The 23,106-nt window shown below is 39.8% G+C and overlaps 2 protein-coding genes across 2 annotated transcripts in view; both read left to right on the forward strand.

The window, feature by feature from the left end:
• The window catches only part of LOC138323727 (E3 ubiquitin-protein ligase rnf213-alpha-like), a 121,983-nt gene that overhangs the window by 35,226 nt on the left and 63,651 nt on the right, over nucleotides 1-23,106 (forward strand).
• LOC138308232 (uncharacterized) lies at nucleotides 587-22,026 on the forward strand. The gene is made up of 7 exons (XM_069249218.1): nucleotides 587-1,505; nucleotides 1,705-1,793; nucleotides 9,091-9,400; nucleotides 11,575-11,676; nucleotides 13,924-14,013; nucleotides 17,672-17,852; nucleotides 21,719-22,026. The coding sequence occupies exons 1-7, from the start codon at nucleotides 1,311-1,313 to the stop codon at nucleotides 22,024-22,026; spliced, it is 1,275 nt and encodes a 424-aa protein (XP_069105319.1). The 5' UTR covers nucleotides 587-1,310.

The following is a 23,106-nucleotide window of genomic DNA, read 5'->3' on the forward strand; positions in this document are numbered from 1 at the left end:
AATGTACAAGTATAAACAGAAGTACACAAAAACGTACTCAATTAATATTTGACAAATACATCTCAATGATTATTTAGAAAAATAATTATGTTATTTATCTAATTATTTACGTAGTTTACATTAATTTTTGTTATCTAAGATCTTACATATAATGCACAATTATCATTGCTTTATCAATCAGATAATCAGATGAAAATTGTTTAAAAGCTGAAATAACTTGAATTCATATGTTTATACCAAGAGACCTGGAATTCTGTTGCATCCGTTATATGTTATGATCCTATTAAAGTGTCGGTAAAGAATATTTTAGGCCGATTTTTGTTAGTCTTGAGACCGACACTGGAACTGAAATGAGTCGTTGTTTACACATTACATTGCAAAAGTTTACACGGCAATGCAAACGTACTTCCAAGGTCCTTGTGATAGTATGGATTCATCAACAGCAATTAAAAAATGTAAAAAGAAAATTGTGTACTTACCCGAAAAAGCTGTGGTGTAGAGACTAAGCACGTGTGACCATCCAAACACTGCTAATATTTCCACGTGTACTATCGGTCACTTATGGGTGTAGACGCCCACGGTGAAACTATAAACTTCCGGTTAGTTTATTATCTCCCTTACATTTAAGGTTACATAATACCATTTATGAATGTAAGGTATGTGTGTGTGATTGAAAGTGCGACCGACGAATAAGTCTCCTCCAGTGAGAGGACAGATGTGTATTTTGTTGTTATGCTTATTATAAATAAACATTTATTTTGAAAAAAAAAAAAAAAAAAAAAGATCTATAGTTAGTCATGATGCAAATAAAAGTGTTTAGGTCATCTGACTAAAAGGGTCAGGATGACCTATAGTCATCATGTTCCATCTGTCATCATCCGTCGTCCGCCGTGCTACACTTTTCATTCAAACGTCTTCTTCTCAATAACTAAGAGGCCCAGGGTACTGATATCTGGCCTGTAGCATGCTGGGATGAAAGGCTAAAATTAATCAAATGAATTACCTTGACATTCTTTCAATTTCACAGGAGTCAAATAGGCTAAAACTTTTAAACAACTTCTTCTGAATATATATACCCAAGAGCCCTAGATACCTTCATTCCTCAAATACACAGGAACTTCTTCTACTGAAGAGATTCACTGTATTGTCTTAATTGTTTGACACTACTGTATTCTTTGTATTATGCTAAAAAGTCAGATAACTGTTAGGGCCCATGCACCCCTTGTTATCTCTTCATAGGTCTGTTTCAACTGCACTAAGAATATTAGGCATGAAAAATATCACTACCTTACTTTTTCTATTTCAGTGGCATGAAAGACTTGCTTCAGAAGTTAGGACCGTTGTTTGAAGCTGACTACTTGTTACCACGGACCTTGATGACTGTTATCAAACTTGGTGACCTGCTGGAGGCTGTGAAGTCCAGACTGTTCTCTCCTGATGTGTGTGTAGCCAAGCTGTATTTCTTTGTAACAACAAAGTACTCATTGAGTGATCACCAACAGAAGGTAAATTTTTAGCTCTTTGGCATGGTATCCATTAAGATGGTGGGTTATTCGAATTGCCTACTGTCTGTCCATAAATAGTTCTTGGAAATGCTATTTTCTAGAAAGTACTGAAGTCTCAAATTTCATATGTAGGTCACCTTTGTTGCCTAGTTTTATATCTTACCTTCATAATATTTAAATACTGGTATGTTTTTTTCAGATAATGCATGACTCGTTACAAGACCTCTCTCAACAAATCATTGATAAAGTTTCAGGAAGGGATTTAAATACATTGATAGAGGAAGACAGGTAAACTGAAGCCAACATTATTGTCAATCAGAGATGTTGGAGCTCTATTGTATATCACAAGAGTTGTTCTGACCTTTTGTAGATCTTTCCTGTACTTCCACATTCCAATAAAAAGATTACTGTGACCTTTTTATTGATTTTTTGAGCTCCATTTAAGGAAACCTTTGTCCATACAAGGAAATTCCCCTCTATCTAATATGAAATATGTTATCATATGTCAATCATATATTGAACTGTTTTTTATCAATATGAAAATGTTTAACAAATCCAACTGAAGTGTGGAAGTATATGTAGTTCACTTTTAACTCTTTAGCATTGGCATCTGCATTATTTGTGTTCATTTCAAATAACTTTTGGGGGTGTAAACTGGATCCAGGTTTTTCTGTCTGTGGGCACAGTGATAAACCAACTATTCCTCTTCAACTACCAGAAGGATTTCTATAGAACATAGTGGTCATCTGATCCAAAGGGTCAGGATGACCTTTAGTCATTATTCTTGGTGCATTAGTCTTGCCCTGTGCACTGTGCATAAACTTTTCATTCAAACAACTTCTCAATAACCAAAAGGCCCAAGGTACTGATAATTTGTCTGTAGCATGCTTGGATGAAAGGCTACCAATCAGTCAACAAGATGGCCAACAGGCAGCCATCTTGGATTTTGATAGTTGACATTTGTAAACCGAAGGACATTACTCATAGATGCATCTATGCATCCATGGTGCACTGCCAGTGTGGCCAATGATTGTGTTGCTTTTAAAATTCCCCGCGAAAATGTTCTGTACATATGATGTCATAATACCTGACCTACCATTCTTTCGGTCTATGGAAAATAATAACCTCAAACTTCTAACCAATAGAAATGAGTGTAACATTTGATATTAGATTATTATGAAATAACAGGAAGGGCAGTCTAGAAAGTGGAGGTTGTCAGATGACCATTAAGGCTCTTGGGCCTCTTGTATATCATTGTTAGCTCACCTGCTATGGTGCAGCGTCCGTCGTCCGTCCGTCGTCCGGCCGTCCGGCGTCAACTTTTCCATTTAAACAACTTCTTCTCCAAAACTTGGAGACCTAGAGTCCTGAAATTTGACTTATAGCATGCTGGGATGAAGAGCTACCAAGTTTGTTCAAATGAATGACCTTGACCTTCATTCAAGGTCACAGGGGTCAAATAGGCTAAAATCTTTAAATGACTTCTTCTAAATAACCAAGAGGCCTAGAGACATTGGTCCTGGCCGACCCCCTGGGGGCAGAGGGGCGGGGCTAAAAAAGGGTCAAATAGGCTAAAACTTCAAAAATCTTCTAAAATTCTGGATATAGTAGAATCAAATATTTATAGATGGAAAGGTCTTAAGGTGTTTTATAAAAATTGTGAATTATATGACCTTGGGGTCTCACGTTACCCCCTGGGGAGGGGTCAAGTTTACTTTAGTTTATATAGGAAAAACATATTTGTGAACATTATTTGCCCAATTTTCGTAGGAAATTAGTCAAACTTGATTAGAATTATTAGCCTAAGATATAGCATTTTAACATCCATATCTGTCCTCGATGACCCCCTGGGGGACCAGAGGGGCAGGACCAAACAGGGTCAAAATGATTAAAATTTCAAAAAATACCTCTAAGTTCACAGGTTTGATGGAAGCAAATACTCTTCATAGTCTAAAAAGTCAAATTTATAAATTACTGACCAACATATGTCTTTAATTTGTTTCATTATTTCCAAAGGACCAAGGTGAGCTTATGGGATACCGCAGCGTCCGGCGTCCGTCGTCCGGCGTCCGGCGTCCGGCGTCCGGCGTCCGTCAACAATCGACTTCTTCTCCATAACCGCTGGTCGGATTTCAACAAAATTTGACTGGTAGCATCCTTATGGGCTACTAACTGAAAATTGTACAAATGATGGGGCTGACCCCCCAGGGGGCTGAGGGGCGGGGCCAAAAGGGGTCAATTTGGCTATTTCCATATAAACGACTTCTTCTCTGAAACCAAGCATGGGATAGCACCCATAATGCAATGGTAGCATCCTTATAGGGTGGGGATTCAAAATTGTACAAATGATGGGGCTGACCCCCCAGGGGGCTGAGGGGCGGGGCCAAAAGGGGTCAATTTGGCTATTTCCATATAAACGACTTCTTCTCTGAAACCAAGCATGGGATAGCACCCATAATGCAATGGTAGCATCCTTATAGGGTGGGGATTCAAAATTGTACAAATGATTGGGCTGACCCCCCGGGGGGCCTGAGGGGCGGGGTCAAAAGGGGTCAATTTGGCTATTTCCATATAAACGACTTCTTCTCTGAAACCAAGCATGGGATAGCACCCATAATGCAATGGTAGCATCCTTATAGGGTGGGGATTCAAAATTGTACAAATGATGGAGCTGACCCCCGGGGGCCTGAGGGGCGGGGTCAAAAGGGGTCAATTTGGCTATTTCCATATAAACGACTTCTTCTCTGAAACCAAGCATGAGATAGCACTCATAATGCAATGGTAGTATCGTTATAGGGTGGGGATTAAAAATTGTACAAATGATAGGGCTGACCCCCCGGGGGCCTGAGGGGCGGGGTCAATTTGGCTATTTCCATATAAACGACTTCTTCTCTGAAACCAAGCATGAGACAGCACTCATAATGCAATGGTAGCATCGTTATAGGGTGGGGATTCAAAATTGTACAAATGATGGGGCTGACCCCCCCGGGGCCTGAAGGGTGGGGTCAAAAGGGGTCAATTTGGCTATTTCCATATAAATGACTTCTTCTCTGCAGCTAAGCATGGATAGCACCATAATGCAATGTAGCATCCTTATAGGGTGGGTATTCCAAATTGTGCAAATGATAGGACTGAACCCCCGGGGCCTTAGACGGCAATAGATGCGGGGTCAAAAAGGTCAATTAGGCTACTATTTTCATATAAATTACTTTGTCTCTGAACCTATGTATTGGATAGCATATTTGTATGGTATCAATAGCATCATTGTATGGTTGTGATTCAAAATTAAACTTTGGGAGTCAATTTTGCTAATTTTTCTAATTGTCAGAGTCTTTGTGATAATTACTATAAAAAAAACCAGGTGAGCGATACAGGCCCTCTGGCCCTCTTGTTTCATTATATATTCTAACTCATGAGCCTCTTGTTAATAACCAAGAGGCCTAGGAACCTGATATTAGGACTTTGACATACTGGGATAGAGGGCTACCAAGTTTGTTCAAATGAATGACCTTGACCTTCATTCAAGGTCACAGGGGTCAAAAAGGCTAAAATCTTTAAACGACTTCTTCTTAATAACCAAAGAGCCTAGGGACCTGATATTGGGCCTGTGGCATGCTGGGATCAAGGGCTACAAAGTTTGTCCAAATGAATCACCTTGACCTTCATTCAAGGTCACAGGGGTCAAATAGGCTAAAATCTTTAAACGACTTCTCCTTAATAACCAAGAGGGCTAGAGACCTGATATTGGGCATGTGGCATGCTGGAATAAAGGACTACCAAGTTTGTTCAAATAAATGACCTTGACCTTCATTAAAGGTCACAGGGGTCAAATAAGGTGAAAATCTTTAAACGACTTCTTCTTAATAACCAAACAGCCTAGGGACCTGATACTAGGCTTGTGGCATACTTGGATCAAGGGCTGCCAAGTTTGTTCAAATGAATGACCTTGGCCTTTATTCAAGGTCACAGGGGTAAAAAAGGCTAAAAATCTTTAAACAACTTCTTCTTAATAACCAAGAGGCCTAGGGAACTGATATCGGGTATGTAGCATACTGGGATGAAGGACTACCAATTTTGTTCAAATGAATGACCCTGACCTTCATTCAAGGTCACAGAGGTCAAAAAGGCTAAAACCTTTAAACGTTTTATTCTCAAGAACCAGAAGGCCCAGGGTACTGATATTGGGCCCGTAGCTTGCTGGGATGAAGGGCTATCAAGTTTGTTCAAATAAATGACCTTGACCTTTATTCAAGGTCACGAGGGTCAAATAGGCTAAAATCTTTAAACCACTTCTTCTCAAGAACCAGAAGGCTCAGGGTACTGATATTGGGCCCATAGGATGCTGGGATGAAAGGCTACCAAGTTTGTTCAAATAAATGACCTTGATCTTCATTCAAGGTCACAGGGGTCAAATAGGCTATAACCATTTAAACAACATCTTGTGAATATTGAAGAGGTTTAGAGACCTGATATGAAGCCTGTGGCATGCTGGGATAAAGGGCTACCAAGTTTGTTCCAATTAATGACCTTGATCTTCATTCAAGGTCACGAGGGTCAAATAGGCTAAAATGTTTAAACGACTTCTTCTCAAGAACCAGAAGGCCCAGGGTACTGATATTGGGCCTGTAGCATGCTGGGATGAAGGGCTACCAAGTTTGTTCAAATGAATGACCTTGATCTTCATTCAAGGTCACGGGGGTCAAATAGGCTAAAATCTTTAAATGACTTCTTCTCAAGAACCAGAAGGCCCAGGGTACTGATATTGGGCATGTAGCATGCTGGGATGAAGGGCTACCAAGTTTGTTCAAATGAAGGACCTTGACCTTCATACAAGGTCACAGGGGTCAAAGAGGCTAAAATCCTTTAAACAACTTCATGTCAATAACTAACAGGCCTAGAGACCTGATATTAGGCCTGCAACATGCTTGGATGAAGGGTTATCAAATTTGTTCAAATGAATGACCTTGATCTTCATCCAAGGTCATGGGGGTCAAAAAGGCTAAAATCTTTAAACAACTTCTTTTCAAGACCCAGAAGGCACATGGTACTGATATTGGGCCTGTAGCATGCTGGGATGAAGGGCTACCAAGTTTGTTCAAATGAATGACCTTGACCTTCATTCAAGGTCAAGGGGGTCAAATAGGCTAAAATCTTTAAATGACTTCTTCTCAAGAACCAGAAGGCCAAGGGTACTGATATTGGGCATGTAGCATGCTGGGATGAAGGGCTATCAAGTTTGTTCAAATGAATGACCTTGATCTTCATTTAAGGTCACAGGGGTCAAATAGGCTAAAATCCTTTAAACAACTTCTTGTGAATAACTAAGAGGCCTAGAGACCTGATATTAGGCCTGTGGCATGCTGGGATGAAGGGCTACCAAGTTTGTTCAAATGAATGACCTTGATCTTCATTCAAGGTCACAGGGGTCAAATAGGCTAAAATCTTTAAATGACTTCTTCTCAAGAACCAGAAGGCCCAGGGTACTGATATTGGGCCTGTAGCATGCTGGGATGAAGGGCTACCAAGTTTGTTCAAATGAATGACCTTGACCTTCATTCAAGGTCACAGGGGTCAAATAGGCTATAACCATTTAAACAACATCTTGTGAATAATGAAGAGGTTTAGAGACCTGATATTAGGCCTGTGGCATGCTGGGATGAAGGGCTACCAAGTTTGTTCCAATGAATGACCTTGATCTTCATTCAAGGTCACGGGGGTCAAATAGGCTAAAATCTTTAAATGACTTCTTCTCAAGAACCAGAAGGCCCAGGGTACTGATATTGGGCATGTAGCATGCTGGGATGAAGGGCTACCAAGTTTGTTCAAATGAATGACCTTGATCTTCATTCAAGGTCACAGGGGTCAAATAGGCTAAAATCTTTAAATGACTTCTTCTCAAGAACTAAATGGCCCAGGATACTCATATTGGGCCTACAGCATGCTGGGATGAAGGGCTACCAAGTTTGTTCGAATGAATGACCTTGACCTTCATATATGGTCACAGGGGTCAAATAGGCTAAAATCCTTTAAACAACTTCTTGTGAATAACTAAGAGGCCTAGAGACCTGATATTGGGCCTTTGACATGCTTGGATGAAGGGCTATCAAATTTGTTCAAATGAATGGCCTTGATCTTCATTCAAGGTCATGGGGGTCAAAAAGGCTAAAATCTTTAAACAACTTCTTTTCAAGACCCAGAAGGCACATGGTACTGATATTGGGCCTGTAGCATGCTGGGATGAAGGGCTACCAAGTTTGTTCAAATGAATGACCTTGACCTTCATTCAAGGTCACGGGGGTCAAATAGGCTAAAATCTTTAAATGACTTCTTCTCAAGAACTAGAAGGCCAAGGGTACTGATATTGGGCATGTAGCATGCTTGGATGAAGGGCTATCAAGTTTTTCAAATGAATTACCTTGATCTTCATTTAAGGTCACGGGCGGCAAATAGACTAAAATCTTTAAATGACTTCTTCTCAAGAACCAGAAGGCCCAGGGTACTGATATTGAGCATGTAGCATGCTGGGATGAAGGGCTACCAAGTTTGTTCAAATGAATTACCTTGACCTTCAATCAAGGTCACAGAGGTCAAATAGGCTAAAATCTTTAAACGACTATGTTGTATTGTACTAATAGTCAGATGACCGTTAAGGCCCATGGGCCTCTTGTTTTTATGAAATTTTAATAACCAAGAGGCCTAGGAACCTGATATTAGGCCTGTGGCATGCTGGGATAGAGGGCTACCAAGTTTGTTCAAATGAATGACCTTGACCTTCATTCAAGGTCACAGGGGTCAAAAAGGCTAAAATCTTTAAACGACTTCTTCTTAATAACCAAAAAGCCTAGGGACCTGATATTGGGCCTGTGACATCCTGGGATCAACGGCTACAAAGTTTGTTCAAATGAATGACCTTGACTTTCATTCAAGGTCACAGGGGTCAAATAGGCTAAAATCTTTAAACAACTTCTCCTTAATACCCAAACAGTCTAGGGACCTGATATTGGGCCTATGGCATGCTGGGATCAAGGGCTACCAAGTTTGTTCGAATGAATGACCTTGACATCATTCAAGGTCAAAGGGGTCAGAAAGGCTAAAATCTTTAAACAACTTCTTAATAACCAAGAGGGCTAGAGACCTGATATTGGGCATGTGACATGTTGGGATGAAGCGCTACAAAGTTTGTTCAAATGAATGACCTTGACTTTCATTCAAGGTCACAGGGGTCAAATAGGCTAAAATCTTTAAAAGACTTCTTCTTAAAAACCAAAAGGCATAGGGACCTGATATTGGGCCTGTGGCATGCTGGGATCAAGGGCTACCAAGTTTGTTCAAAAGAATGACCTTGACCTTCATTCAAGGTCACAGGGGTCAAATAGGCTAAAATCTTTAAACGACTTCTTTTTAATAACCAAGAGGCAAAGAGACCTCTAATGTGCTTAGGGATGATATAAATTCTTATTTACTCTATTTGTCAAGTATGAACCATGTATGATTACCAGATTGCAGGTGAGCGATTCGGGCCCATTGAGCCCTTGTTATATAAATAACAGATGTTATATTTATATAATCTTTTACTTTTTTGTAGGCAACAAATGTGCTATGACATGTACAGATTATATGTCATTGGGAATGATCTCCATGGAGTTGCATCTTACAGCTACAAGAACATAAATGAAATTTTGAGAATTTGTATAGGCACAGTTGCCATACAAGCTTTAGGGCTCTTTGAGGAGACAAAAGAAGGAGCAAGAGAAAAGAACACCAGGAGTGTTTCTAAGAAGTTTGAAAAAGACTCTATGAAGTTGTTTTATAATATTAGAGACCAACTTGTTTATTTACTTCTCAACCGATGTTCTTGGCTGACTAGTGTAGATCATTTGAGAGAAAGCCTCTATGTAAGTTCATTGATGATATTATTATCCCAACATCATCATCAGATGGTGGGCTATTCAAATCAACTTATGTCTTTGGTCCATCCTTTTTGTTCAACTATATACAATTATTGTAACTGGTTTTTTTCTCAGGAGCATGGAAGGGATCTTTCTCAAAGTTATTTATATTCCTATGGATAGGTCTCTATATATATACAGTGGAACTCGGTTAATACAAACTCGAAGGGACCGAGATAAAACTTCGAGTTATCCGAGTGTTCGAATTAAGCGAGTTCTCAATTAAGTCTACTGACGATCTCTTTACATGGTAATAGATCTACTTGTTCCGTGTCCTAAAACGATGTGAACAAGAAGGTATCAAAATCGTCGATGGTGGTTGCAAAATTATAACAATAAAACCAAATTAAATCCGAAATATCGATTCATCAACTGCAGCCAACAATTTTTTTTACGCACACAGAAATAACAGACATGACTTACGTAACTGAGACACATGTGTTCATAGGAAGTTATGCAGAAAGTAATTCTGCGCATGTCAACTCATGATCAAACGATAGTGGCAAGTGAACGGTGTAAAGTCTATTTTGCCGAGTAAAAAGTTCAAAGCACTAACATTATTCACACCTAAATAATTGTAGCATCGCTCTATAAAAACAGTGATCATATACGGCTCCAAGTTGTGATTTCATTTGGAACACAGTGCCAGGTGGCTAGAGATTAGTTCCGCTCGAATGATCACACCATACATGTCACAGGCGGCCGAGAGCACCTGTGTTTTTATCATGTCGCTATTTCAGTCGGGGTAATGTTTATGTAAGTAATGAACATGTACTGCAGCTTTACAATTGAATATCGCTGATGGTTGTTGCTACAATATAACTTAGGTTCATTGCTAAACATTAAACAGTTTTTCCATGTTTTTGTAGTTGTAAGGGGCTTTTGAAATGCCGTTTTACGGCACATTTGTGAAAAAAGAAATCGGCATTTTCGGCAATCTCGGTGTCCAAAAAATCTCAATTTGAGTTATGCGAACATTTTTGTATGATTTTTGTCACTCGGACCAAAAAATTACTTCGTATTATTGGAGTTTTTCGAGTTTTCCGAATTCGAATTTTCCGAGTTTATTGAACAAAAATAAAGAAGGAATTCGGCCTGGACTGACAAAGTACTTCGTATTAAGCCGGGTTGTCGAATTATCAGAGTTCGTATTAAGCAAGTTCCACTGTAGTTGTGCATATTGCATATGGTAAACCGGAGCAAGTTAACTTGAATAGTTAACGCTTGATAGTTTGAACATTCGTCTGCCAAATAACAATTCTTGCCACCACTTTTTCTCAAAATAAAGAAAATACAAAAACAGTGCTCTTTTTTTTGTATGATTTTTTTTACGGAAAGGACTGTGTATGGTTTGGGCCATTTTTGGCCCCATAATTGGTCAAATTTTCAAAACTATTATTTAATATTCAAATTGTTAGATTTGATATATTTAGTTACATCCCTAATTTAATTATAATGATAATTTTATAGTTTTTCAGTTTCAGTTGGCATTGTTACCACTTGAAATATGCATGAATTCTGAAAATGTGGAAATATCTCCTAAAGATATATTTCAACGGGAGGGCAAACATATTCTCAGTAAATATTAAGTTTTTTTCAAGGATGCACTGTGAAGTTTCATAGACAAAAAATGGCCAAAATTTGTCAAAATTTCCACATTCTCGTAATTAACGCATATTTTGAATGGTTACCATGGCAACTACAGCTGCAAAATTATAAAACAGACATTATATAGTTGAATCGGGGATGTAATAAATATTTAAAATACAACAAATCAATTACTAAATAAACAGTTTTGAAAATTTGATGGATTTGGGGACCAAAAAGGCCCCAAATTATACATAGTTCTTTCTATATGAATATGATAATTAAAAATATCTTGAAAGTTAGGGTTTTAGGGTCGTCGACTCAAGGGCAACGTCACTATTATCAATTTTTGAAAAATCATTGCCATTACTATTGCATATGCACAAGGGAGGCTGTCCTTAAATGACAAGAGCATTTATTAGGACCAAGCCAATTTAACTCATTTATTTATGGCGAAAAGTTTTGGCATAGGTAGGGGACATGTAGACATGTGTGTATTGTTTCAACCATATTCAATATACTTGTTATTTCAGAGATGGGACCTAGTTTTGCGCATTGAAATACCATCCAAAGTTTTAGAGATAGAATTCATTGGATATGTCAAAGATAAACTGAAGACAAAGCTTGAGACAGGGGTAATGATTTTACTATTTCTTTTTGTATTGAAATATGAAAGGTAAGTGACCTTGTGTTGTAGTGCAGCATCAGTCTTTCCTTAATTGTCTATCTCATCTACAGGCACCTGCAAACATCAAGCTTTATGTAATGGCATGTCTGTCCGTCAACATTTCCTTTAAATTGCTACTAGTCATAGAGTTCTGCATGGATTGTAACCAAATTTGGCCAGAAACTTTATTGGGGGAAGAGGAACAGATTTTGTTTAAATTTTGGCTCTGACCCCCGGGGGCAGGAAGGGTTGGACCCAATAGGACAAATAGAGGTAAATCCTATAAATCTCTACTAGTCCAAGAGTTTTGCATGGATTGAAACCAAATTTGGCAAAAGCATCCTTGGGGAAGGGGAACAGATTTTATATAAATTTTGGCTCTGACCCCTGGGAGCAGGAGGGGCAGGGGCGAATAGGTGAAATAGAGGCCTTAAAATCGCTACTATTCATATACAAGTAGTTCTGCTGGGAGTGTAACCAAATTTGACCTAGAAACATCCTTGGGGGAAGGGTAACAAAATTTGTATAAATTTTGGCTTGACCCCCTTGAGCAGAAAGAGTTGGGCCCAATAGGGGAATTAAAGGTAAATATTCAAATTCCTTCAGAAAAGAAACAATGAACCTGAATTCAGAACATTACTTAGCATTACAAACCTGGTGACCGATACAGGCCCTGTGGGCCTTTTGTTAACATTGTTCTCAGTGTCTTTTGGGTTATGAAGTCATAGAGAAAAAATAGAAGGACATTCTTCCTAGACGCTGAATGTCTGACAGTTTTTGAGCGTGCCTCTCAAAGAGAGGAGGGCTTAATGGTATCACTCTGGCATCGTCGTCGAAAATCCAAGGTTAAGGTTTTGGTGTAAGTGTTGAAAACTGTTACCTGTCACAACTGACATTGATTTCTACAATCTTTTTGGATTATAATTGTTGTTATGGGTATGAACAATCATTTCAAGGAGCCAAATGCTGGATTTTGAGAATTTCAAAAGGCCCAATGGGCCGAAATAGCCAGGTTACGGTTTTGGTCTAAGTGTTGAAAAACTGAAATTGATTTCTACAATCATTTTGGATTGTAATTGTTGTTATGGGTGTTGACAATAATTTCAAGGAGCCAAATGCTGGATTTGGGGAATTTCAAGAGGCCCAATTGGCCAAAATAGCTAGGTTAAGGTTTTGTTGTTAGTGTTGAAAAACTGTTATTTGTCACAATTACTGACATTGATTTCTACAATTATTTAGAATTAAAATTGTTGTTATGGATATGGAAAATCATTTAAAGGAACCAAATGTTGGATTTTGGGAATTTCAAGAGGCCCAATGGTTAAGGTTTTGGTGTAAGTGTTGAAAAACTGTTATTTGTCACTCTTACTGACATTGATTTCTGTCATCATTTAGGATTAAAATTGTTGTTATGGGTGTGGACAATCATTTAAAGGAGCCGAATGCTGGAGTTATAGAATTTCAAAAGGCCCAATGGACCGAAATAGCCAGGTTAAAGTTTTGGTGCAAGTGTTGTAATGCTGTAATCCGTAACAACTGACATCAAAGTCTACAATCATTTAGGATTATAATTGGGTATTTACAATCTCTGAAAGGAGAAAACTGCTAAATTTTGAGATATTCAAAGTGGCCCAATTGGTTGAAAAGGTAAGTTTTGTAATGATATTGCCGTATTTTATAATACTGGTAAATTACAAGGAACCTGATTTTAAATCAACAAAATTCCAGAGGTGAGCTTTGCTGTTCTCAAAACAGCTCTTGTTTGTCTAAGACTTCATAAACCCAAAAGATATTGTGTATAATGCTTATGTTTTAATTTACAATATAAACAAATTGAGTTGTGGCACAGTGATATCATATCCAACAGTTCAGTTTGGCCAATGACTGTGCCGCTTTTAAATTTTTTCCGCAAAAATGTTCTTTCCATTGTGGCTTTGGATAATAGTGTTTAGTGTGTTTGGATAAAGGTCTACTAAGTTTAACCAGATAAATGACCTTCATCTACTTTCAAGATTAGAGGGATTAAAGAGGTTAAACTATCTGAATGCTTTAGTAATGATCCAGTAACTAAGAGTACAATGACTGAACAGTTAAAACTTAAGTTGCATTAATTGAGTACAATCAGCACTATATAGCTAGTCTAGCTTCAAACAAAGCACAATTATATGTGACATATTGTAATTGTGTAGTAATGACTGCTGTAACTTTTTTTCAGTGGTATGATGTTCTTCTGGTAGTGTACTGTCAATACCACCATCTGTTTGGAAGTGTGGTGCAAGATATTTTGAGTGCCCTGGCTTTCAAGGTAAATATAAGGAGGATTCAACCTATTTTCATAAAATCCAGTGGTTCCAGTTTTCAGGTCTACTGACCCTTAAAAAGGAGGACCTATAGTCATCGTGATCCGTCCTTTGTTATCCTCTGTGTGTCGTTTGCCATGCGCCATCCATAAACTTTTCACTTTTTGAATTTCTCCAATCCTGACCAAGTGATTTCGGGTTAATCCAAAATCCAAGATGGTCACCATAGCGTCATCTTAAAAAGAAACTTACTTGAATGTATAGAGACCACAGAACCGATTGATTTCAAGTTTAACCAGTGCAATTTATCTTAAAGGCCCAATATACGAAAAAAATTTTGTAATCACAAACATTATCAGAAAATTACCATGTTCTCTCTGCATAAAATGTTGACTAGAGTCAGGTAAGTTGTTACTGAGACCAACTGTGAAGTTTCAAAAAAAAAATTGAACAAATAAAAATAATTAATGTAGCCCACAAACTTGCCATGCATGGTCACATGACTTTCAATATTTACCATATTGACTCGGTGTTTCCATTTTTAGAAACATCTGGGTCGCGAGTTCGAATCCCATGTGGGGCAGTTGCCAGGTACTGACCGCTGGTCGGTGGTTTTTTTAGCTCACCTGGCCCGAAGGGCCGGTGAGCTTATGTCATGGCGCGGCGTCCGTCGTCCGTCCGTCCGTCCGTCCGTCCGTCCGTCGTCCGTCCGTCCGTCGTCCGTCCGTCAACATTTCCTTTAAATCGCTACTAGTCATAGAGTTCTGGATGGATTGTAACCAAATTTGGCCAGAAACATCCTTGGGGGAAGGGGAACAGAACTTGTATAAATTTTGGCTCTGACCCCAGGGGGCAGGAGGGGCGGGGCCCAATAGGGGTAATAGAGGTAAATCCTATAAATCGCTACTTGTCCTAGAGTTCTGCATGGATTGTAACCAAATTTGGCCAGAAACATCCTTGGGGGAAGGGGAACAGAACTTGTATAAATTTTGGCTCTGACCCCCAGGGGGCAGGAGGGGCGGGGCCCAATAGGGGTAATAGAGGTAAATCCTATAAATCGCTACTTGTCCTAGAGTTCTGCATGGATTGTAACCAAATTTGGCCAGAAACATCCTTGGGGGAAGGGGAACAGAACTTGTATAAATTTTGGCTCTGACCCCCCCAGGGGGCAGGAGGGGCGGGGCCCAATAGGGGAAATAGAGGTAAATCCTATAAATCGCTACTTGTCCTAGAGTTCTGCATGGATTGTAACCAAATTTGGCCACAAACATCCTTAGGGGAAGGGGAACAGAACTTGTATAAATTTTGGCTCTGACCCCCTGGGGGCAGGAGGGGCGGGGCCCAATAGGGGTAATAGAGGTAAATCCTATAAATCGCTACTTGTCCTAGAGTTCTGCATGGATTGTAACCAAATTTGGCCAGAAACATCCTTGGGGGAAGGGGAACAGAACTTGTATAAATTTTGGCTCTGACCCCCAGGGGGCAGGAGGGGCGGGGCCCAATAGGGGTAATAGAGGTAAATCCTATAAATCGCTACTTGTCCTAGAGTTCTGCATGGATTGTAACCAAATTTGGCCACAAACATCCTTGGGGTTAACAGAACTTGTATAAATTTTGGCTCTGACCCCCCTGGGGGCAGGAGGGGCGGGGCCCAATATGGGTAATAGAGGTAAATCCTATAAATCGCTACTTGTCCTAGAGTTCTGCATGGATTGTAACCAAATTTGGCCAGAAACATCCTTGGGGGAAGGGGAACAGAACTTGTATAAATTTTGGCTCTGACCCCCAGGGGGCAGGAGGGGCGGGGCCCAATAGGGGTAATAGAGGTAAATCCTATAAATCGCTACTTGTCCTAGAGTTCTGCATGGATTGTAACCAAATTTGGCCACAAACATCCTTGGGGGAAGGGGAACAGAACTTGTATAAATTTTGGCTCTGACCCCCTGGGGGCAGGAGGAGCGGGGCCCAATAGGGGAAATAGAGGTAAATCCTATAAATCGCTACTTGTCCTAGAGTTCTGCATGGATTGTAACCAAATTTGGCCACAAACATCCTTGGGGGAAGGGGAACAGAACTTGTATAAATTTTGGCTCTGACCCCCTGGGGGCAGGAGGAGCGGGGCCCAATAGGGGTAATAGAGGTAAATCCTATAAATCGCTACTTGTCCTAGAGTTCTGCATGGATTGTAACCAAATTTGGCCAGAAACATCCTTGGGGGAAGGGGAACAGAACTTGTATAAATTTTGGCTCTGACCCCCAGGGGGCAGGAGGGGCGGGGCCCAATAGGGGTAATAGAGGTAAATCCTATAAATCGCTACTTGTCCTAGAGTTCTGCATGGATTGTAACCAAATTTGGCCACAAACATCCTTGGGGGAAGGGGAACAGAACTTGTATAAATTTTGGCTCTGACCCCCTTGGGGCAGGAGGGGCGGGGCCCAATAGGGGAAATAGAGGTAAATCCTATAAATCGCTACTTGTCCTAGAGTTCTGCATGGATTGTAACCAAATTTGGCCAGAAACATCCTTGGGGGAAGGGGAACAGAACTTGTATAAATTTTGGCTCTGACCCCCCGGGGGCAGGAGGGGCGGGGCCCAATAGGGGAAATAGAGGTAAATCCTATAAATCGCTACTTGTCCCAGAGTTCTGCATGGATTGTAACCAAATTTGGCCACAAACATCCTTGGGGGAAGGGGGAAAGAACTTGTATAAATTTTGGCTCTGACCCCCTGGGGGCAGGAGGGGCGGGGCCCAATAGGGGAAATAGAGGTAAATCCTATAAAACGCTACTTGTCCTAGAGTTCTGCATGGATTGTAACCAAATTTGGCCACAAACATCCTTGGGGGAAGGGGGAAAGAACTTGTATAAATTTTGGCTCTGACCTCCCGGGGGCAGGAGGGGCAGGGCCCAATAGGGGAAATAGAGGTAAATCCTATAAATCGCTACTTGTCCTAGAGTTCTGCATGGATTGTAACCAAATTTGGCCACAAACACCCTTGGGGGAAGGGGAACAGAACTTGTATAAATTTTGGCTCTGACCCTTGGGGCAGAAGGGGCGGGGCCCAATAGGGAAATAAGAGGTAAATATTCAAATTCCTTCAGAAAAGAAACAATGAACCTGTATTCAGAACATGACTTGACATTACAAACCAGGTGAGCGATACAGGCCCTCTGGGCCTCTTGTTTGTTAGTGTGTGAGTACTCCGGCTTTCCTCCACCAACAAACCTGGCACGTCCTTAAATGACCCTGGCTGTTAATAGGACGTTTATAAATTAATAAAACAAATTTAGAAACATTGAGTCAATATTTCTTTGTGAACTTTATTACCCAAATGCTGCATTATTCAGGGTGGTGTTCTTTTTTGACCAATGCTTTTCATGTAATTAATATACACATTAGAGATTGTTTTTAACATTTGTTAAATAAACAATATATCTAAATGAATATATTGAATATCGAATATGTTGTACATGCTTAATCGTATTGATCAACAATTTGGAATTTCAATGGTATCAATCAATTGTCAATATTTCTTGTTATATGTTTCGTAAGGAATGTATGATTTATGTGATATTTTGCTTCGTAGTTATGTAATAGAATTAGCCTCTCTGACTTGTCCCTTTAATAACAAAAGATGGTATTGATATCATTTTTCATTACAGGCTTTGGAGAAGGGGCAAATTATCCCTACATATGGCTCTCAAACACAGGAAGATGCAAAGAGGCGTTATGCAGAACTCCTATCAAGTGTGTTTGAGACTCACTGGAAAGGAATGACAGATGATCAGATGTTTCAAGAAGCTATAAAGTGGACTCCTTTTGCTCATTTCTTGGATATGTTCTGTAAGAAAATTTGATTTCACTTGTTTTAACAGTGGTTTTACATGCATTGCTTTAAATACACTGTTAGCTCTTTGGGTATCCATTTTCTGCCAGTGATCCTTTTGCATATACTATTTTTCTTTCTTTGAACAAACTCTTCTCATTACATATTATGACTTAGACCTTACGTGATTTAACATTGGACATGTAAGATGCTGAGGTGAAAGACTGCAAAGTTTGCTCAAATAAGATGACTTTGACTTTCATTCAAATTTGTATATGGGTCAAAATAGGACAATATTTACAAAAGAACCAGGCATGCCATGTGCTGAGATGAATGGTTACCATTTTTTTTATTGAATGACCTTGACCTACCTTCAAGGTCTTTGAGGTAAATTAAGCCAAACTCTTTATATAACTGCTTTTCGTTTACCTTTTTCTCTAGGTCAAGTCTATAAGGTTCCTGTACTGACATAATGGAATAATGAGCATCCAAAAATTGTGAATTATATGACCCTGGGGTCTCAGGTTTCCCCCTGGGGAAGGGGTTAAGTTTACTATAGTTAATATAGGGAAAACACATTTTTGAGTATTATTTGATCATTTGTAATAGGAAATGAGTCAAATATTGTCAGAATTATCAGTATGAGATGGCCATTGAATCCTATTAACCAATTTTCCATGACTGACCCCCAGGGGCCTTAGGGGCGGGGTCAAAATTGGTCAAATAGGCTATAACTTCAAAAATCTTCTTCTGAAATTCTGGAAATGGTAGAATCACATACTCTTCATAGATGGAAAGGTCTTGAGGTCCTTTACAAAAATTGTGAATTATATGACCCTGGGGTCTCAAGTTTCCCCCTGGGGAGGGGGTCAAGTTTACTATAGTTTATATAGGGAAAACACATTTATGAGCATTTTTTGCTCAATTTTCATAGGAAATGAGTCAAACTTGTTTAGAATTATTAGCCTGAGATAACATTTTAATATCATATCTATATTGGTCCTGGTCAACCCCCTCGGGGCAGAGGGGCGGGGCCAAAAGGGGCAAATAGGCTAAAACTTTAAAAATCTTCTTTTTAAATACTGGAAATGGTAGAATCAAATACTTTTCATAGATGGACAGGTCTTAAGGTGTTTTATGAAAATTGTGAATTATATGACCCTGGGGTCTCACGTTTCCCCCTGGGGAGGGGGTAAATTTTACTATAGTTTATATAGGAAAAACACATTTATGAGCATTTTTTGCTCAATTTTCATAGGAAACGAGTCAAACTCGTTTAGAATTATTAGCCTGAGATAACATTTTATCCTGCAACTGTCCCACATACTGACCGATAACTACTGCCGGATAAACTTGTGCTTTATCCGTCAATACGAAATGCTTTATCCGTCAATACGAAATGCTTAATCCGTCAATACGATCACGTGAATTTGTTCCATATCTAACGGAACTTTTTCTAACTTGACCCAGAACTTGAACCTTCCGGTAAATGAAACGTCATTCAGTCCCGCTAAAACGTGACGTCACATTCATCGGAATGACGTCATTTTTACGATATCGAAAATCTCGAATGGCGGTGTCGTCTTTTTCTTGGCTCATGGCAAAGGTATGTATTGTAAAGTAATTCTTTAATGGGTATTTATTGTTTTTTGAGTATTTTCATTTTGTTTCAGTGATATATCACGCTGAATAGAATTACGGGTACTGTTTGCGAATGCGCTTATTTATTTCCCACGGCAGTAAAAAGGAGTACACTCTCATTCGGTTTAGTGAATGAATCTTTACCTCCGCATCAAAGAAGTGTCTCGCTTCGAACGAAACCAAGTAAATAACTGTCAATTTGCTTTCGTTTGAATGCCATAATGGTTGCAGGATAAACAGAATACACGGTTAGTATCTTACAATACAAGGTTTATTTTGGTGCTCGACACGGAAAGCCGAGATGACTCGGCAAAGCCTCGTCATCTCGGCTTTCCTAAGTCTCGCACCAAAATAAACCTTGTATTGTAAGATACTAACCATGTATTCTCTATATAATATCATATCTATATTGGTCCTGGTCAACCCCCTCGGGGCAGAGGGGCGGGGCCAAAAGGGGCAAATAGGCTAAAACTTTAAAAAATCTTCTTCTTAAATACTGGAAATGGTAGAATCAAATACTCTTCATAGATGGACAGGTCTAAGGTGTTTTATAAAAATTGTGAATTATATGACCCTTGGGTCTCAGGTTTCCCCTTGGGGAGGGGGTTAAGTTTACTATAGTTTATATAGAGAAATAAAGTTTATGGAGCATTTTTAGGTCATCTGACCCAAAGGGTCAGGATGACCTATAGTCATCATGCACCGTCCGTCGTCGTCCGCCGTGCGCCGTGCGTAAACTTTTCATTCAAACAACTTCTTCTCAATAACCGTAAGGCCCAAAGTACTCATATTTGGCCTGTAGCATACTGGGATGAAGGGCTATCAAAGTTGTGAAAATAAATGACCTTGACCTACTTTCAAGGTCACAGGGGTCAAATAGGCTAAAATCTTTGAACGACTTCTTCTAACTAACCAAAAGGTCCAGGGTACTCATATTTGGCCTGTAGCATGCTGGGATGAAGGGCTACAAAAGTTGTGAAAATGAATGACCTTGACGTACTGTCAAGGTCACCAGGGGTCAAATAGGCTAAAATCTTTGAACGACTTCTTCTAACTAACCAAAAGGTCCAGGGTACTCATATTTGGCCTGTAGCATGCTGGGATGAAGGGCTACCAAAGTTGTGAAAATTAATGACCTTGACCTACTGTCAAGGTCACAGGGGTCAAATAGGCTAAAATCTTTGAACGACTTCTTCTAACTAACCAAAAGGTCCAGGGTACTCATATTTAGCCTGTAGCATGCTGGGATGAAGGGCTACAAAAGTTGTGAACATTAATGACCTTGACATACTGTCAAGGTCACCGGGGGTCAAATAGGCTAAAAAAATTTAACTACACCTTTTAATTAGCTGAAAGGTCCAGGGTATTCATATTTAGTCAGTAGCATGCTGAGATAAAGGGCTATCAAAGTTGTGGAAATGAATGACCTTGACCTACTTTCAAGGTCACGAGAGTCAAATATTCCAAAATCTTGAATTTTGAACTTCTCAAGTTCTACCAGTGTGATTAAGCTGAAACCTACATGAAATGATCCTGACATGGTCCCGACCAAGTGTTGTTATATTTTATGTTGATCCAAAATCCAAGATGGCTGCCACAGATGATCCAAGATGGCTGCCACAGATGCCATCTTGAAAACACATTTTGAGCTTCTTCTCAAGTTCTACCAGTGCAATTTAACTGAAACTTGAAACATGAAATACGGCTGATATGATCTTGTCAAAGTGTTGTTATATCTTTGGTTGATCCCAGATTGAAAATGGCTACCATGACACCATATCCAACTATTTTCCCATACAGCTATTGCCAAGATAGTCAGATGACCGTTAAGGCCCTTGGGCCTCCTGTTTGCTTAGTTTTTCATAGGAAATTAGTCAATCTGGGTTAGAATTATTAGCCTCAGATAACATTTTAACATCATATCCATATTGGTCCTGGCCGATCCCCAGGGGCCAGAGGGGTGGGGCCAAAAGGGGTCAAAATGGATAACATTTCAAAAATCTTTCTTCTGAATTCACAGATTTGATGGAACCAAATAATCTTCATAGATTAAAAAGTCAAATTTATAAAATCACTGACTGACTTCAAGGGCCTGATGGGCCAATATATAGTGTTTTATGCATGTCTTTGTTTCATTCTGTATCTAAACTCAGGTGACCGTTAAGGCCCATGGGCCTCTTGTTATTAGATAGAAACTTCTGGCTTAAATTAATTAGTTTTTGTCTTGATATTTTGATTATAGATCAAGCTGACCAAGGAAAACATTTAAGTGAAGGTAGTGGACTACAGCTTATCAAAGCCACAACCGCAGTTGAGGATAGAATGAATCAGTTAAAGAGTGGGACAATTTTGGTGAAGGATCACAGTGTCATTTGTGCAAACTTTGAGCAATTTGAAAAGCTGATCATGTTGATGATGAAGAAGGATAAACGTGAGATGGACCCAACATATCTCAGACAGCTAGTTGACCTCCGCAGCAAGGAGCTGCAAGCATTCTTAGAAGTTTATGGCCTTGTAACAGAACTGATTAATATGTGCAGTCGGTTTTGAAGGCAAGTGAAAATTTAAGTTAAGGTTTCATCTTGGCAAAAAACTTCAATGCAGAATTGCAAATGTGTAATAGATTTTACCAATTACTTATTCTCTTTCTAAGATTTCGTTTTTTAGCTCACCTGGCCCAAAGGGCCGGTGAGCTTATGTCATGGCGCGGCGTCCGTCGTCCGTCGTCCGTCGTCCGTCCGTCCGTCCGTCCGTCCGTCGTCCGTCTGTCCGTCAACATTTCCTTTAAATCGCTACTAGTCATAGAGTTCTGCATGGATTTTAACCAAATTTGGCCAGAAACATCCTTGGGGGAGGGGAACAGAACTTGTATAAATTTTTTGCTCTGACCCCCCGGGGACAGGAGGGCGGGGCCCAATAGGGGAAATTGAGGTAAATCCTATAAATCGCTACTTGTCCTAGAGTTCTGCATGGATTGAAAACAAATTTGGCCACAAACATCCTTGGGGAAGGGGAATAGAACTTGTATAAATTTTGGCTCTGACCCCCCGGGGACAGGAGGGGCGGGGCCCAATAAGGGAAATTTAGGTAAATCCTATAAATCGCTACTTGTCCTAGAGTTCTGCATGGATTGTAACCAAATTTGGCCAGAAACATCCTTGGGGGAAGGGGATCAGAACTTGTTTAAATTTTTGCTCTGACCCCCCGAGGACAGGAGGGGCGGGGCCCAATAGGGGAAATTAAGGTAAATCCTATAAATCGCTACTTGTCCTAGAGTTCTGCATGGATTGTAACCAAATTTGGCCAGAAACATCCTTGGGGGAAGGGAAATAGAACTTGTATAAATTTTGGCTCTGACCCCCCCGGGGACAGGAGGGGCGGGGCCCAATAGGGGAAATTGAGGTAAATCCTTTAAATCGCTACTTGTCCTAGAGTTCTGCATGGATTGTAACCAAATTTGGCCAGAAACATCCTTGGGGGAAGGAGAACAGAACTTGTATAAATTTTGGCTCTGACCCCCCGGGGACAGGAGGGGCGGGGCCCAATAAGGGAAATTTAGGTAAATCCTATAAATTGCTACTTGTTCTAGAGATCTGCATGGATTGTAACCAAATTTGGCCAGAAACATCC

Source organism: Argopecten irradians, chromosome 1, assembly GCF_041381155.1.
Source record: "Argopecten irradians isolate NY chromosome 1, Ai_NY, whole genome shotgun sequence".
Lineage (NCBI taxonomy): Eukaryota > Metazoa > Mollusca > Bivalvia > Pectinida > Pectinidae > Argopecten > Argopecten irradians.